The sequence below is a fragment of the Onychomys torridus genome, chromosome X (genome assembly GCF_903995425.1).
Source record: "Onychomys torridus chromosome X, mOncTor1.1, whole genome shotgun sequence".
NCBI lineage: Eukaryota > Metazoa > Chordata > Mammalia > Rodentia > Cricetidae > Onychomys > Onychomys torridus.
This window is the reverse complement of record NC_050466.1, coordinates 63,886,265-63,903,785: the sequence shown is the minus strand read 5'-3', so window position 1 is coordinate 63,903,785 and position 17,521 is coordinate 63,886,265. Positions and strand designations below refer to the sequence as shown.

Genomic DNA, 17,521 nt, shown 5'->3' with positions numbered 1-17,521 from the left:
GGTAGAAGGCATAATGAGAGAATGAAAAGGATGATGAGGAGGAGAGTCCCCTCAATTATGCATTTGGTTGGTGTTTGACCACGTGGTATTTTGGTTGAAAACTAAACAAGCAATTTAAAGAGTCAAGTTAGTAACCCCGAGCACCTGAGTACTGTGTAATGAATGGGAGAGGAGAACCAGCCAGGTAGCTGGCCACATCCAGGCAGTTCCACTTATTGGAAAGAAGACTATTCATCTAGTTTAGCACCCAGTTGCATACAGATTATGTGTTGGCTCAACAAGGTTGCTTTCTGCAGGCCCTTAAATATGTCATAGAAAAAAAAATTCTCACTACATTAACATGGTTGGGGCTGTTTATCCTCTGAATGTGGGTCAGCCATTTCCACTCTGCACAGTCCAGTGCCTCTGGGGAGCAGAGATAATGTGGGGGAGTTCTCCATTTTCTTCTCTTGGGTAGACCTCGGAGGGTCAATGTTGCAGTATTGCTATCTTATTGATAGCCTTAGTTTTACTGTACATGTCCTGTTTCCATTGTTAAGGCACCAGATTTGAGGTGAAGAGAATCTGGGTTTCTTTTGCCATCTAAAGAGGTTTGCTGTATCTCTTGTACTGTGTTTGAATGGTACTGTCATGGCTAATTAATACATGATGGCATGTGTATATGAATCCTTACAAGTCTTTGTAGCTCATAGTTCTGCACCAGGATGTAGCCTCTACCTCTGAGATAGTAATACCTAGCATTTTAACAAGTGGGCTTAATTGTCACAAAGCTGAGTCTGAGAATGCGGGACTGTGAATACCCAGCCTGGGGGAAATCCAGAGTCCTGCAACCTTGGCTCAGAACCTCGGAGAGCTCCAGGTGTGGCCGCTCCATCTGGCAGGCAGGAGTTGCTTTAGTGCCAGGTGTACCCTCGTCTGCAGGAAGGAGTTATTTCATGTGTGTGGTAGAGGACTCGGTAAATTTGAGCCTAGATAATTTTTGGTTTATGGGTAGAGGTCCAGTGAATCCTTTAAGCATGCAGAGAAGCTTTGGTCACCTCTGGAGCCTCAGGCAGACTGCTTCAAGTGCACTCCCTAAGTCATGGCACTGGCTCTTTGGGGGGAGGCCAGAGGTGTCCATTGTGGCTCTGCTTCTTTATGCCTTTGTGTCTTAGTTTGCTCTTGCGTTCCGACTGTCTCAGGAGGAGCAAGGAAAGACATATATGTGAAAGAACTTTACAAGCCAAGTTGTGTTACTGGGACCTTCCTCATGTGATTTTTAGAGCATCCTGATAGGAACCTGTGATGTCAGTAGTCAATGCATCTAAGTGACAAATGGTGCCATGGGGGCAGCATGCATCCCAGGTATTTCTAGCTAGTAGCAGTCATGGAGAATGACAGCTTGCTGTGATTTGAAAAGTTTTTGACTGAAAAAGTTAGGCCTGTGGTCTTTTGGAAGCAACCAGAGATTTCAGAAGGAGGATGACACATCAGACATTTATTTTAGAAATATCCTTGGTGGAGATTAAACTGGGGGACACTGGAGGTAGGTAGACATTGTAATTGAGGCAGAGCTCAGAGAAACATAGCTGAGAGATGAGCCCTGAAGCTAGTCAGCTGCGATTTGCATTCTGCTCATTTAATTAGTTCTCTGGCTGTCTTATTCTGTGACTGGGACTCATGGACAGCTGAGACACTGCTAACTAGGTAAAGCTCGTAGGGTGGGCTTTGGCACATTGTGTGCAGTCATATTAAATCTGGTGGTGCTGAGAACATTCACAATACCATACAACAGTTGACACTATTCTCAAAGCCATAAGCAGGAGCTCTGTGAATATTAAATAATAACTCCCCATTTCCTTTTTCCTACTCCTAGGTAGCCTCTAACATAGTTCCTGAATTTGCCTATTTTATTTTATTATTTTATTTTATTTTATTTTTTGGTTTTTTCGAGACAGGGTTTCTCTGTGTAGCTTTGTGCCTTTCCTGGAACTCACTTGGTAGCCCAGGCTGACCTCGAACTCACAAAGATCCGCCTGGCTCTGCCTCCCAAGTGCTGGGATTAAAGGTGTGCACCACCACCCGGCCAGAATTTGCCTATTTTAAAGACCTCATAAAAGTGAAATCATATATTTGTCCATTTGTGCCTTGCATATTTCACTTAGTGTGTTTTCTGAGCTCATTTGTGTTGCATTGTGTATCAGAACTTCTTTTTTAAAGCTGAGTAATATTCCATTGTAGAGATGTATAACAATCTGTTTATCCATTTATCTGTTCATGACCCTTGCGTTTCTTCCTTATTTTGGGTATTATAAATAATGTGGGAACATTTGGCATGCGCCTGTCTGTATCTCTGCTTTCAGTTCTTTTGAGTAGATTCCTAAGAGTCGAGTTGCTGGGTCCTGTGGTGCTCTTTATTTAACTTTGAGGAACTACTGCACAGTCCTCCACTATTTTGCATTTTCTTCAGCCATACAGAAGGGTTTCATCCTTATCAGTTCCTTCTCTCTCTCTCTCTCTCTCTCTCTCTCTCTCTCTCTCTCTCCCTCTCTCCCTCTCTCCCTCTCTCCCTCTCCCTCTCTTCCTCTCTCCCTCTCCCCCTCTCTCCCTCCCTCTCCCTCCTCTCTCTCCTCCTCTCTCTCCCACTCTGCCTCCCTCTGTCCCTACTTCTTTAATTTCAAGATATCTTAGTCATTTGAAGGGGTATCCCATTGTGAATCTGATTTCCATTTCCTTAATGACTAATGGCTGAGCATTTTGTCATAAGTGTATTGGCCATTTGTACTTTAAGGATTTTGTTTTTATCTTTCTTTTCAAGACAATAGAGGAAGAACAGAGAGAAACAGAGAGAGGAAGTGGTTAAGCCAGACTGGGGGACTGGGTAGATAGGGGACAAATACTGACTTTTCCAGCCCGGGTAAGTGGACAGATAATGGGGTGCCAAATAGGATAGACCTCCTCCTCATGAGAAAGGGTGGTTGGAGGAAGGCATTGGCCTTCCAAAGGCTGCACTGAACCAAGGTATTGTCCAGTGAGGAGCTTGCAGAGTTCACTGTCTTGTCATGTACCCAGTTTTTTTTCCCCCAGAAAGAAGTGAGTTTCTTCTACCAAAGAAACAACTTAAGAGCTGTAGTCAAATATGAACAGTCATGGAAGTGGGGGGATGACAAAGGAATGTGGTGTGTCTAAGGCAAGCTTCTGGTTCTAAGCTTGCTTCTGGTAGGTTGCTCCTTTACAGCCAGCCTGCTCAATTTGTGCTGCCCAAAGCACCAGGACCATAGCTTCTGAGACTTCTACTGAGCATTTTAGGACCACAACCTTTGTTCTCCCTTTCACCCCACCCCAGATATGTGCCCTTGATGGCAAATGGTCATGGTGACACCATGGTCCACTGAATGTCTTGGGATTACTCCCTGGCAAAGGTGATGCTGTTGTTAGCAACCATTAGGGAAACGAGTGCATTTGGTGGCTTCTCCTCTTGTCTTCAGGAGCCGTAGCCGGCTGGCAGCCATCATGTGGCTCAGGCAGACAGTGTTTGCAGATTGTCCCCTGATGCCATCTGCCTGTGAGGCTACAGGAAGCCACAGCAACTGCTGTTGCAGCAGGTGCTGGGGCTGCTGAGGTGGGTGTCCCTGTACACACACAAACACACATGCATGCACACAGCCACACAACTTGGTGTGATATGCAGACGTACTGCTGCTAGTGTGGGGCCCAGGGATGTCAGCTGAAACTCTCAGCCCAGCAGGGCCCCAACCCAGTTGCTGGTTTCCGGTGGGGCCCTGGTTAAGGAGCAACAGAGGGTGAGGTGGTTGTGAAGAAAACTAGCGATTGGCTTAGGGGTGGAGGCAATGTTTTGACAAGCATTTGTTGTTTTCTTTCCACCTCAGCCTTCTGACTCATTTTGTAGAGGGGACCAACCTCCATTTCTTACCCTGCTGTTTTTTTTTTTTTTAAAGCACACAAGCCTTATCTGTGAGTCCTTCCTGCCATTCAGGCTTCAGGTCTCGCTTCCTAAGCTTTGGTTTTGTACCTAAGTTAGTGTGATCATGGGCTCAGACAAGCATAGAAATGATTTTGCTGGGTTTGGAAGAATTCCTGTGTATAGACCTGTATTTGTGTTACTTAGTATCATTTTAGGCTATTAATGATTTTGCAAAGAATTATCCAAGTTATTTAAGCAATATAAAGTATATGTTGAGTATTACTTATCCAGAGTGCTTGGGACTAGAACCATTTCAGTTTTAGGATTGGAGGGGAAGTCTTTGCATTTACCTAATGAGATGTCCTACAGTTACATTCCAAATCTAAACACAAAATTTGTTCCATATGTACACATAAGCTGAAAGTAATTTTATACACAGTCTCAGTGTACCTCTGTCTTATGTGTAATCTATCACATGGGGTCAGATGTGGAAATTGCCACTTGTGGCACCATGTCAGTGCTCCAAAAGTTTGGCGTTTGGAGCAGTTCATGTTTTATGTTAGGAACATTCAGCCTGTGACTAAATCATGCATTGGGTTTAAAAGGTTCAGCTTGAGCTCTCCTCTTCCCTTTTTCTCTCTCTATCTTTTCCTCTCTCTGTCTCTCTCTCTCCTCTCTTCTTTTCTGTTCTCTTCTTCTTCTTCTTCTTCTTCTTCTTCTTCTTCTTCTTCTTCTTCTTCTTCTTCTTCCTTCTCTCTCTCTCTCTCTCTCTCTCTCTCTCTCTCTCTCTCTGCACACACATGTGAAATGTGGACACCAAAGGAGGATGCTTGTGTCCTGCTCTATCATTCTGTCTTAGTCTTTTGATATAGTGTGGTAGTTCTCAACCCATGGGTTGCAACTCCTTTGGGAGGTCACATATCAGATATCCTGCATATCAGATATTTACGTCATGATTCATAACAGCAGCAAAATTACAGTTACGAAATAGCAACAAAATATTTCTATGGTTGGAGGAGTCACCACAACATGAGGAACTGTATGAAAGGGTCACAGCATTAGGAAGGTTGAGAACCATTCTCTACAGTCTCTCATGGAACCTGGTGCTAGGCTGGTAGCCAGAAAGTCCTGGCACTTGTCCTCTCCTCCCCACCCCCTGACGTTGTTGGAGTTACTGGTACATATGCAATAACAGCAGGCTTTTTACATGGGTGCTGGGGAGTCTAGCTCAGGATTTCATGTTTGTACGGAAAGAACTCTTACTCACTGAGCCATTGCGTTAGCCTTAAGATCCAGATCTTTTAAAATGGCATCGATCGATTGATTGATTGATTATATAGAGTTCTGAAGACAACTCTCTAGAATTGGTTCTCTTCTTTCACCATGTGGGCCCCAGGAGTTGAATTCAGATCATTTAGCAAGTTCCTTCATCCAAAAGCCAAATCTTAAATGAATTTTGTTAGAAGTCCACCTAGCTGAAGGCCAGCAGACACTTACTTGAAAGGTTTGATGTTTCAGACTTTGTCTCTGTAACATCTCCTCAACTCTGGAATCGGGGCATTAAACCAGTCATAAAATGCACATGAATGCATTTGTGTTCTAATGAAATTTTATTTACAAACTAGCATGATGGGCTGGAGTTTGCTGACCTAAAATGGTAGTCATTATTTTTTTTTTCTGTCATTTGGCTCTTATCCCCCTTTTTGGTCAAGACTTAAAAAGCTAAAGGAACTTGAGAACTACAAATGCATTTAAATCATCTTTTGAGTTTAGTATAATTATGAGCATAGTGGTGATTTGCAGATGTAGTTTTTCTAAACCTTTGTTGAGAAGAATAGAAATCAAAGCTTTTGAAGTGGTACATGTGCTTGGCTGGGGCTTGCCATAGTTGAAAAAAGTAAAAGAAGCCATAATTTAGAGTTATATGGTGGCGCTTATATTTCAGTCAGTCTCTTGATGGTCACATGGAATGGCCCCAGTCATACAAGGTAACCTTACTGTACTGGGCATTATTCCATTTTTATAGGACTAGGTGTTTCTTTAACAAATACAAGAAAGAAACTACACAAATTCAGACAATGATGTTTGTCAAATATTGTGTTGTGCCTATGCAGCATAATTATTGTTGATTTCCAGAGGGATGAAGAGGCACCCCAAAACTTCAAACTATAAATACTCTCTTCCCTTTCTATGTCCTCACAGGAAATAAAGAAAGATATGAAGAAAGACCCTCTTTCCAACAAAGCTCCAGAGAAGCCCATGCATGATGTATCCAGTGGAAATGCTTTGCTATCTTCTGAAACCATTTTAAGAACCAATAAGCGAGGTATGGCAAAGGGGGGACCTTTCTCCCTGCACGTGGGCAAATCTGGAAACCCATGTATGTATGATGTCAAATTGAGCATTGCTGAAAAGTTGAGGAGTTCGTCTTTCTGGTTTTCAGTATAAATTTTGTACACACACCATACACCCCCACCCCCCACACACCCTTAGTAACTCTGTAGGAAAAAGAACTAATAAAATTTTTCAGAGGAAAGTTGAGCAAACTTGTAAATGATTTATCAAGGGGTTTAGCTTCAACCTTCATACCTATTTGTGTGGGTGAAAGGTGAGTCGAGAGAACATTAAGGTACAGGCTGATCTGAGATGTCTGCTCATACTGTCCTTTGAATCAAAGTAAACTCTGTTAGTGTCTATCTTGCTAACTGCCCAGCTCCCCAACACAGACCTTGCCTCCCTGTGTTTGTAAGGAAGACTGTTCAAAGACATAGCTAGTGCATCATCTAGCCCAGAAACCTTTAACAATCACAGGCTTGTTTTCCTTCTTTTGAGACCTTAAGTCACTTTTGATATGAGCTTCGTTTACCATCTGCCCTGGTCAGAACTGGTTTTTGAATGATGTGAGAGAGAATCTAAGATTCCAGAGAGGACGCTAATCAGTTCTGGACTGTGGGCACACGTGGTACTGTTAGCACTTCCTGACCGAGGGTCAACCAGGGCCCACAGTAAGCTGAGCATGCCCAGACAAGGTCAGACTTCAGCTGCTCTTTTTCTGGGCTCATTGCGTCCTTCAAAGGGAATTGAGAGCTGTTCAAAACCAGCAGGAAGAAATGTATTAGCAAAGGGTTCCATTAATAAGGGGAAAAAAGAGGCAAGTTTACACAACCACAGGGAAGAACAGCTAATCTTTCATAAAATTTACACAGCATGAGAATTTGTCCAATAAACTGCCCATTGATCCTAGTTCTGGTAACATTGGCTTTGTGTCTCTCTTCCTTCCTGCCTTTTCTACTGCCCCTTCCAGCTGCTCTGGGTTCCATTTCCTATTTTGAATTATTCACATGAAATATTGGCTAGCGGCCCAAGTTGGTTAGCAGCTAACGGATTTGCTTTCTTTCCCTTCTTCTTCTATTAATTCTCATTGTATCAAAATTGGGGATTTCCCGTTTTAAGAATTTAGCTTATGTTACTGTAAAACTATAATCTTAGCAAAGTGCTTCCTGAATTCTTTAAGGAAAAAAAAAGTGTTTTGAGACAGAGTCCCACATAGTTCAGACTGGCCTTAAGTTTAGCCCAGGCTGGTTTTGAACCTTTAATCCTCTTGCCTCACACTCCCAAGTGCTGGCATGACACCATGTCTGGCCTGAGCTGACATGCTCAGCTCCCCATTCTTGCATATTGATTCCCTAAGTCCAGAGGAGACTTTGACCTTGGATTTAGGAGTCGGAATCCAGTGAATCTTCTTTCTGGCTTCAGATGGCTCTTCTCAAGTCCAGCCAGTCCATTCACAGTGACCAGTAGCAAGGTCTTTCTGGTCAGCCCCACTATTTTATAACATCAGTAAGAGACTTAAAATTTCAGAAGAGAAGGAATTAATAAAGGCAAAGAATGAAGGTAATTATGTGCACGTGTTCAACAAAATTATCTAAAAACGTTAAGTCAACGAAAGAATAAAACTTTTTAGATAATTATTTCTTTAGAACTGAAACTCTGGCCTTTAAGTTCCCCAAATGGAATTTCTTGTTCACCAGAAAAATGAATTCCAAAGGGTAGTTTACTTGGCTGTTTTCAGCCTTCTACCTTAGGCTACAGCCAGATTAAGACCAGGCTTTTATAGTTGGGATTTTTCTATGCTAAATGCCAGCAACTGTGAGGCTTGAACACGCAAAGGCATCTTGTACCTGGGAGGCCTGTAACAGCTGTCTCCATTCTGTTCCAGGCTTCCCACTGACCTACTGGGTCACCTGGGCCAAACATCAGTTCGCAGCTGAAGGGAAGCATTGTGCACCAGTATGGGTGCTCTTTGGTCTTCCCCCACCCCATTAAGACTAACAGTATTTTGCCCCTCCTTATAATAATCAGTGTGTGTGGTAGAGACTGATTGGCCTTGTCAGGCCAGATAAATAGTTCATTGTACTGATCTCAAAAGCTACATTTCTTTCCCACCCAAAATCAATAATAAAAAAACCCACACCCCTCCCCCTTAAAACAAAAATCAGAAGCTAAAATCTGCGGGAGGTCTTTCTAGTTCCCCTCTAAACACTTGTGTAAGCTTTTCGAGTTCTTGAAGTCCACTTTCCCACTTTTGTTTCCATCAAGCTTTGTCCTTAAAACCTTTAGGATGCTGTGCTCTGTCAGTATCTTTATAGTTATGATTAAGGGAGGAGCTTGTTCTAAGGGTTTGAAAATCTCTTTGGATTTGTTAATGTGGGATTTTTCTTCAGGTATGTGAATCTACCCTGTAATCCCACATTGGAACCCTGTGAAAATTTAGCAGAAACACAAATTCCCTTCAACCTAGTCAAAGATGGGAGGGCTCTTTTCTTTCTGTGTGAGCATTGTCATTTGATTCAGGCCTGGAATTGGTTTAATGAAGAAAGGGTCCATTCTATTCCAGCTCTGACTCTGAACTTGAGCCTCCTCACTGGGGCCTGAGCTCAAGACAGCCTTAGCTGAAGAAGTTTACCCAGTTATATCTAGCTGTTACTATGTTTTGTGACATGCCTCACTTTGTGATAATCCAGTTGTGACATTCAAAGTTTCTAAGGCTGATTTATGGAGGGACAGGAATGACTACTCCCTGGGTCTGAAGTTCCGAGAGAAAGCCGGTCATCCTAGCTGGCTTGAGAGCCATCCGCTGCCCATTTGGGACACTGTGATGTCAGACAGGTGGACTTACCTCTTGGTCACAGTGACAGAACTTTGGGCCCAGACGAAACTAGTTGAAAGTGACTTCTTACTTTGTAATTTCTTTTCTGTTAAACCCATACGGAAGAATGATGGGCCCTGCTAAATTGGAACATGAATGGGTAAAGGGGATGTTTCTTTAAAATGTTCAAAAACATGGGTTGAGAAGCAAAATTGAATGAAATGAAGTTTTAACAGTTACTAGTGAATATGTTTTTAAAGATGAGCACTTGGTTTTGTCCATATGAATGCTCTTTTCTACTTCAATTCAATTCAAAACAAAAACCATTTGCTTTCTTCATCTGTAGAAAGAATTCCTGATTAGCTCTATCCACGTGACAGATTATATATGTAGACTCTAGTTCATATTCACTGGCCTGGGTGATCACCCAGTTTTATGCCAGGGTTCTGGCTTCCATCATTAACAGGCCACAGGGGAAAACTGTGCCTCAGAATCCCCCTCCTTGCTGCCTGTGATTTTGGACATTGTTCCTTTTTTTTTTTTTTTTTTAACTTTTTGGTGAACACCAGTGAACACTCTCTAGCATGTGTTTATTTGCATGCCAACTATGCACCCAATCCAGTGCCTGGGCTGCTACAAAGACTAGCAAAGCAGCAGGCAGTCCTGTCTGTAAGCACTCCAGGCTGGGTGCCACACGGGAAGCACAGAAAGCACTGGCTGTTTCTTACATCTTTCTAAAGAACAGGTGGGGTATATCTCTTATTTACTTTTGTCATTCTTAATGTCAAGCCACTCGGTGGGTTTCTGGTTGGCTTTATGTGTCCTTGTTTCTATTTCCAGTTTATCATGAATTCAGTGTTTGGTAAGTGTCTATTGTATTTTGTGCATTTCTTATTCTCCGTTATTGTTATGCTCTCCTGATACAAACTGTGTTTTATAATCATCTTTTTAAGCCGCTCTGCTACTTTGGCATCTGCCTCTGAAAGATAAACTGCTTCTTACCATCTTTATTTAAGGTTATGCATTTGCACTTTAGTACCCTTCCAGAGAGAAATGCTGAACGACCTGACAGTTTTAAAGATGTTATTGGTAACAGGTCTAGCGATGATGCTGTGAGGTGAACTCCTCTGTCTCACATGAGATTCTGGTTAGGGTGGGGGCAGGGCTGCTCCCTGACTTTATAGAACATTGCTGTGTGGGTTCTGCTCTGATACACTTAATCTTTTTGACAGATCTGACTCAAAAGCCTTCCTTAATGGAAGGACTAGTAAACTCTCTGCCTCTGGTGACACACTGTTGCTTTAGAAATCAGCATGGGAACCTTCAGAATTCATATGCCTGTGGATGGGTGGTGCTTGCATGCCTTTCATGTTAATGTGGGCCACACGGAAGTGCTCTCCATTCGGGATGACTACCTGTAGCTCTCCAGCGAATTGAACTAATGTATAGCCTTCTTTCCCTTGTATCAGCAGTGGTCATTCCAGCCCCTAGACAGATCAACCAAGTGACCACTCTCCCCTGTCACTTTTTTTCTGAAAGGGAAATGTAATTTTTTAAAAAATTTCCACTTTTTCATCATTTACCTTGGCTGCCTTGGGTAATATACCAAGGTGTCCATTGGACTGATTCATGAGACTTTGGGTGAGGTAGAGTATGTGCATATGTGTGTAAATGTGCATACGCCAGCATGGAAAGCACATCATGGCTCAGAGACTCAATGGCATGGAAAAATGTTTTTTTCAGACAGGCTTGACCCAAGTTCACTAGAGATTCCTTTGTCTCCGCCTCCTGAATGCTTGGATTACAAGCATGTACCATCATGCCTGGCTGGTGGCGTGGATCTTGAAGGTCTTGGGTTCTTCGTTGGAGATTATCTGTAAACAAAGGATACAAAAATTGCATCCTTAATAAAGAAAATGTGAGTTTGGGGATTTAGCTCAGTGGTAGAATTCTTAAAGCTGGATTCTGTCCTCAGCTTTGGGAAACAACAAAACCAAACCAGACCAGACAGAGTAACTCATTTGGCTCCTGGTAATCTGTTATTAAGGTCTAGGCAGAACCTGGGGCTTTGCTGGTAGAAACGAGGCTTTTTCCTTTCAAATGTGCATTTCCCTGTGGCTGACTAGGCATCTGAAAATGTGACATTTCGGGTCAGACTGCCCTTGGAGTTTTTAAATCCGCTGTTGATTTTCCCTGGAGAGCTGGTGTCTATGGACAGACAGAAGGTATAGCTATTGTGTAGAAGGTATTGGTTATCACCAGAGCTGAGCTTTCCCAGGGGAGATGAGAACTTGGAAGTGAGGGAGTAGGAAAGAGAGTCACTCCATAAACATGCACATCTGCGTGTGTGTGTGTGTGTGTGTGTGTGTGTGTGTGTGTGTGTGTGTGTGTGTATCTGTGTATGCATTTACAGTCTTTTTCCAGAGGTCTCCTTCATTCTGATACCTTTTAACTGCTAGCCCTGGCCGTATTTCTGGGATGCTTTTGTGGGAGCCTTTGTTAGGTTGGTGATAGAGAATCTGTTGCCCTTGCTCACTCACTATTGTGTCGTACTACAAGTCTAGCCTAGGGGTACAACTGGAGAAAGGGATAGAAAGAAGCTCTGCGGAGCGTCGTTGCTATTACATGACTTCTGTGAAAGTCAATGACAGAATTGTTATTTTGCATTTTTCTTCTATTATATATCCCCCTTGAACCCCTGTGTCCTGTCCCCAAGGCATTAACACTACAAAGAATAATAGCTTTTGCACCACACTCATACTGGGTTTTTACCCAAGTCAGTCCCTAGAAGACACTTGCTATGGGCTTGAAGTGGTGGCTCCACCTGGTGGCTTTTCTAGGAAACATCTCTTTTTGGTCACCTTTGAGGATGCCTTTGACTTCCCTGACTCAGTGTTCTCAGTTTTTCCACCTCAGACACACAGCTTCTCACAGTCTGTAAACATTCCCTTCGGCCCCCTGCTTTCCTGTTTAAAATTTGCTAATTGGACTCATAGAATCTGGTTCACGATCTTTGTTCTACCTGTGATATTCCCCACTAACCAGGATTTTTTTCAACTAAGAATTATATATCGTCAGGTAGTGGTGGCATACCCCTTTAATCCCAGCACCTGGGAGGCAGAGGAAGGTGGATCTCTGAGTTCAGGGCCAGCTTGGGCTACAGAGTGTCAAATATGACAGCTTCATGCATGTATATATTGATCAGGATTCTTGATAAATTTTGTTTCTTTGTTTTGAAATAAGGTCTCACACTGTATTTCAAGCTGGCCTAGAACTCACTGGGTGGCTCAGCAGGATTCGAACTTATGACAATCCTGCTCTCTCAGCCTCTCAAGTGCTAGCATTACAGGTGTGAGCCATCACACCCAGTGCTTGTTGATAACTATTAAAAAACAGAGACACCTATAGCATGAGTTTAGGTGTAGATATTAATCTGGACAAAATGAAGAATCATGCTGAAATCCCTGTAGGTGAGCCAAAGTCTTCTTCTCATAGCTCCGAGTTCTCTTAATTACTTCTTCATATCTTGTTGAAGCTGTGTTTCCTCCAAGGAGCAATATTTTTTATTACTTGTGTTGTTTTCAGTTGCCAGCAGGTGATAAAAGCAAATGGCCAGCTGTCTCTGCTGGCCTCATGTTGGCTTGTAAATTGTGAGTGCAACCTCTTCTTGCCTGGTTCGAATCATCCCAACTTGGGATGTTACTGACCATGATTATTATTTTGTTTGTTTGTTTTTTGAGACAGGGTGTCTCTGTGTAGCCTTGCGCTTTTCCTGGAACTTGCTTAGGAGACCAGGCTGGCCTCGAACTCACAAAGATCCGCCTGCCTCTGCCTCCCGAGTGCTGGGATTAAAGGCGTGCCCCACCACTGCCCCACCCATGATAATTTTGATAAGTTAAAATGTCTGCTTTTAAATCTCATGATTTTTTTTTTTAGTTTTGTTAGTAAATTGCTGATGTGCCTTATTTCAGCTGTACCTGTGGATTAGTGTGGGAATTAATCACTATTTATAACAGTTCCTGTGGGAAAATGCATTTAGAGTCCCCAACTGCTTTAGTTTGGGTTTTCTACTGCTGTGAAGAGACTCCATGACCACGGTAACTCTTATAAGGAAACCATTTCTTTGAGCTTGTAGCTTACAATTCCAGAGGTTCAGTGCATTATCATTATGGAGGGGAGCATGATGACATGCAGGCAGATGTGGTGCTGGAGCTGAGAGTCCTATATCTTGCAGGCAATGGAAAGTCAACTGACGGTCAAACTGAGGGAAGCTTGAGGAAAGAGACCTCAAAGCCCACCCCCACAGTGACACACTTCCTCTAACAAGGCCACACCTCCTATAGTGCCACTCCCTTTGGGGGCTGTTTTCTTTTAAACCACCACACCAACCCTCTGCAGAAAGCACAATATATACATATAACTTCTTGTTTGATTTTTCATATTTCTGGCAATGAAACCTTAGCCTGGAAAAGCCAGGGTCTATGTCATTGGGCACCTCTGAAGTTTGTTCTGCAGAGGAGCTGACAATTCCCAATGCTATAGAGTGCTGAAACTGACATAATCCAGTCCATACATTGTGCTCTGAGGACAGTACCATCATATAGGGTCCTTAGTTTTCCTAGACCTGAGTACTCATGTTTGTCTGGATAAGCTGTGTTAGAACTGGAAATGTGGCTCCATCAGTGAGCATGAGGATTAGAGTTTGGATTCCTAGAACCCCTGTGACTGCAGGGCATGGTGGTACATGCCTGTAATTCCAGTGCTGGAGAAAGAAGGATTTCTGGGGCTTGCTTGCCAGTCAGTCTTGCTGAGTCAGGGTGCTCCAGGTCCCATGAGCGGTGCTGTTTCAAAAAGCAAGTTAGAGCTGAATGTGGTAGCACCTGCCTTTAATCCTAGCACTCCTGAAGAAGAGGCAGGTGAATTTATATTAGTTTGAGGGTCACTTGGTTCACATAGTGAGTTCCAGGTCAGCCAGGGATGCAGAGATCCTGTCTCAAACAAATAAACAAGGTGGAGAGATGATAAAGGATAATACTTGATGTTCACTTCCAGCCTCCATATATACATGTGCACACATGTGCATGTGTACCTTCACGCGCGCGCACACTCACACACATACACACACATACACACACCAGCTGTGTTGTAAAATGTAGTACTCTTGTGTATGTATTTCTATCTGCTAGGTAGGCAACCTTGCAACAAGTATGACATATTCAGATAGAAACCAGGCTAGCATTTCCAGTGTGTGTTGTGTAGAGTTTCAGCCCTAGGAAATGCTTCACAAGAGAGGCATGTGATGAGATAGATGTACAAAGAAGGGGAGGAAATGACCTCTCTGATTGTATTTTAACTGTAGTACTAGCACCCTCTTAAGGACTGACAAACATATGAATGTATTCCATCCCCTCAGATGTCCTGTGGTAAGGAAACCTGCTTATCTGTGATTGTTTTCTGACTACTAGCTGGGACTCTGCTTTGAGATACGCTGGACTCCCATATACAGGCCAAGGGCTTTGCTAAGGGTCTCTAAGCCAAGACCTGGTGAATTTTAAGTCCGAGTGGAGAAGAGAGGAGTGGCTGATGGCGCTCCTAAAGCTGGTGGCCATGAAACCGAAGTTAGATGTCACTTGGGGGACAGTCTCTGAATGTAAAACTAGGAGCTCAGTGTTTGGGCTTCACAAGTGACAAGCTGAAAGGAACCTCTCCCTAGTCCCCCACTAATGTCTTGGGTCCTTGTGTCTGTAGGCTGGGCTTTGGTCTGAGAGTTGGATTGAGAAAGACCTGACCTAGTGATCTGAGCTTGGTCATTTCAGCCTACCTAAGACTGGTGTCAGCATCGAACTGAAAGTCCAGGGTGCTTTGTACAATCAATCATTCAGGCCCATACTGGATATATATCTCATTGCTTTCATCTTTTGCTTCAATGGAAAGAAAACCATGGATTTTCTTGGTACCATTAAACCCCTGAGTGTACACGACAAATAGCTTTGTTCAGTCTCTACATATTTGTGAAAGAGGCTGCCATTTTGAATTTAGGTAATAAATCTACATGTGATTCTATGCGGAAAGCCCACATAAGCAGCCTTTCAGAAGTTCTGAAATCAAACAATTACTAAAGTGATGGAAGGCCATTGGTATAAAGACCTACATACTGATGTGACAGGCAAGTACCCCTTAGATCTGGAAAACTGACCTTTGTTAAGCTCTGAATGGAGGCCTCCTTTCCACAGAGAGGTTTTTCTGGAGGGAGAGTCAGCAGATCAAGGAGGAGTGATGAGGTAGGGGGTAGGCAGAATGTAAGTGTTGGCCACATTGTTTGTCTCGTGGGGGAGCAGCAGCTAGCCTGCCTCAGCAGGTTATGGAGTAGGGGCATTTTCTTCTACTTCCTATCTACTGACCTATCATCACAGCCTACTCATCACACGTCTCTTTGATGCCTTCTGCAGCCTCAGATTCGTCTTTGGAGTCTTGGAATTTTGTTCTTGGGAAGCCTTGAGGCAGTTGTACACAATGAAGACATTTCACGCCCTGTTGCTAACCCACGGCAGGCCTACAGCCCCGTTCCCAGCTGCAGTACCCGGTGGGCTGCCTGTAGTTTTCCCATGAGCAAACAGCAAGAGAGCAGCCGGCAGCTTCCCTCGTGTGTTCCTGGGCATGAGAAAGAGCGTGGGCAGGGGTGGAGTGGGATGGGACTGGCCTGCATTTCATTTATGAGTCTGGCAGCAGGGCCTGTTGCAGAGTGGCTGTTGGGAGGCCCTGTACTCTATTCCTGCAGCAACCGCAGTGTCTGTGGAACTGGAGGCAGGTTACATACTTCATCTTTTTTCCAGTTGTCCCATCATTAACCCAAAGCTATGACTCTTTGTTTGTTCCCTGGACAACTTTGAAATTTAAAAATAAGGGAAGAGAATACGTGTTAGGCTGCAGAGATAGCTCAGGCAATAATGCATTTGCCTTGCAAGCACAAGTACCTGATTTTAATGCCCAGAACCCATGTAAAACAGCTTGGTATGGTGGCATGCTCTTTTAATACCAGTGCTGGGGAAAGAGAGACAGGTGGAATCCTGGGGCTTATTGGCTAGCCAGCCTAATCTACTTGAAAAGTTCCATGCTGGTAAGCATTCCAGACCTGTTTATAAAACAAGGTGGCTGGTACCTGAGGAATATTCTCGAGGTTATCCTCGGGCCTCCATGTACATGAACTCCACATGAACTCACATGAAAACACACATACATACATGCATGCGTGCGTACACACGTTTACACACACACACACACACACACACACAGAGAGAGAGAGAGAGAGAGAGAGAGAGAGAGAGAGAGAGAGAGAGAGAGAGAGAGAGAGGGAGAGACTATGATTATATATTGGGATGAGGAGAGGCCATGAACTAAGGTGCAATCACTCAATAGATAGCGCAGTCATTACTAAACATGATAAACTGCTAGTAAGACTCCTAGGATGTTGGGGAAAAATTAGAGATTTATGAAAAATAGTAATCGAGTGTTCTTTCTACAAAGCAGCCAGTCATCAGATGCACATGGAACATTCTCCAGGATGGACCAGATGCTTGACTGTAAAAGAAATCTCAATAAACTTGAAAAAAATTCAGATCATACCAGGCATGTTGTCTGTCCATAATAGAATTAAATTGTAAATCAACAACAGAAGGAAATTGGGGAAATTCACAAATCTATGGAGATTAAACAGGATATTTCTGAATAACCAATGAGTCAAAGAATTCACCAATTCTAAAATACTTTGAAATGAACAAAATGAAGATAACATAAAAATGAATTGGCTACAGTTTACAGTTCTCAATAACTATTTTTAAAAATAAGGCATCCTGAATGTGCAACCTAACTTTGTACCTTAAAGAGTGAGGAGGGGAAGCCAAAATGAACAGGCAGAAAGAAGAACGAAGATCTCAGTGGAAAGAAATGAAATAAAGAATAGGAAAAAAAAGAACATAAAAAATCAACCAAGCAGGAGTAGGTTCTTACCTGGGTGTAATCTTCATACTTAGTAGGTGGAGCCAGGCAAATCAAGGATTCAGGGTTATCCTGGGCTAGCTATGTAGTTTGAGTTTAAGGCTGCCTCAAATATATGAGATCCAACAAAACAAAACCTACAAAAAGGTTGGTTCTGTGGAATGGTTGATAAAATTGATCAACATTTAATTATAGTGATCAAGAAAGATTTAAATCCCCACTTGAGAAATTAAAGAGGACATACCTGTCAGTCTTAAGACACATGCGAAAGGTTATAAGGGAATATTATGAACAACTGGTACATTATTGATGGGACTATAGAATGGTATGGCCATTTTGGAAAAAAATAGTTTTGCAGTTCCACAAACTTCTACTTTCTATGTAATTGAGAAATTGATGCCCAGGAAAACTGAGAACATACATGTCCATATATACATTGTACTTGATTATTCCTAGCAGCATTATTCATAATA

General features: G+C 42.9%; 1 protein-coding gene across 7 annotated transcripts in view; it reads left to right on the top strand.

The window, feature by feature from the left end:
* The window catches only part of Sh3kbp1 (SH3 domain containing kinase binding protein 1), a 333,950-nt gene that overhangs the window by 117,481 nt on the left and 198,948 nt on the right, over positions 1-17,521 (top strand). For 6 of the 7 annotated variants that reach the window (XM_036174398.1, XM_036174396.1, XM_036174397.1 and 3 more), the window contains exon 3: positions 6,107-6,230. In XM_036174398.1, coding sequence (XP_036030291.1) covers positions 6,107-6,230 — 124 coding nt within the window. Of the gene's footprint in view, positions 1-6,106; positions 6,231-9,897; positions 9,916-17,521 lie in introns of those variants that run through there. The other variant, XM_036174399.1, reaches the window with a different exon arrangement.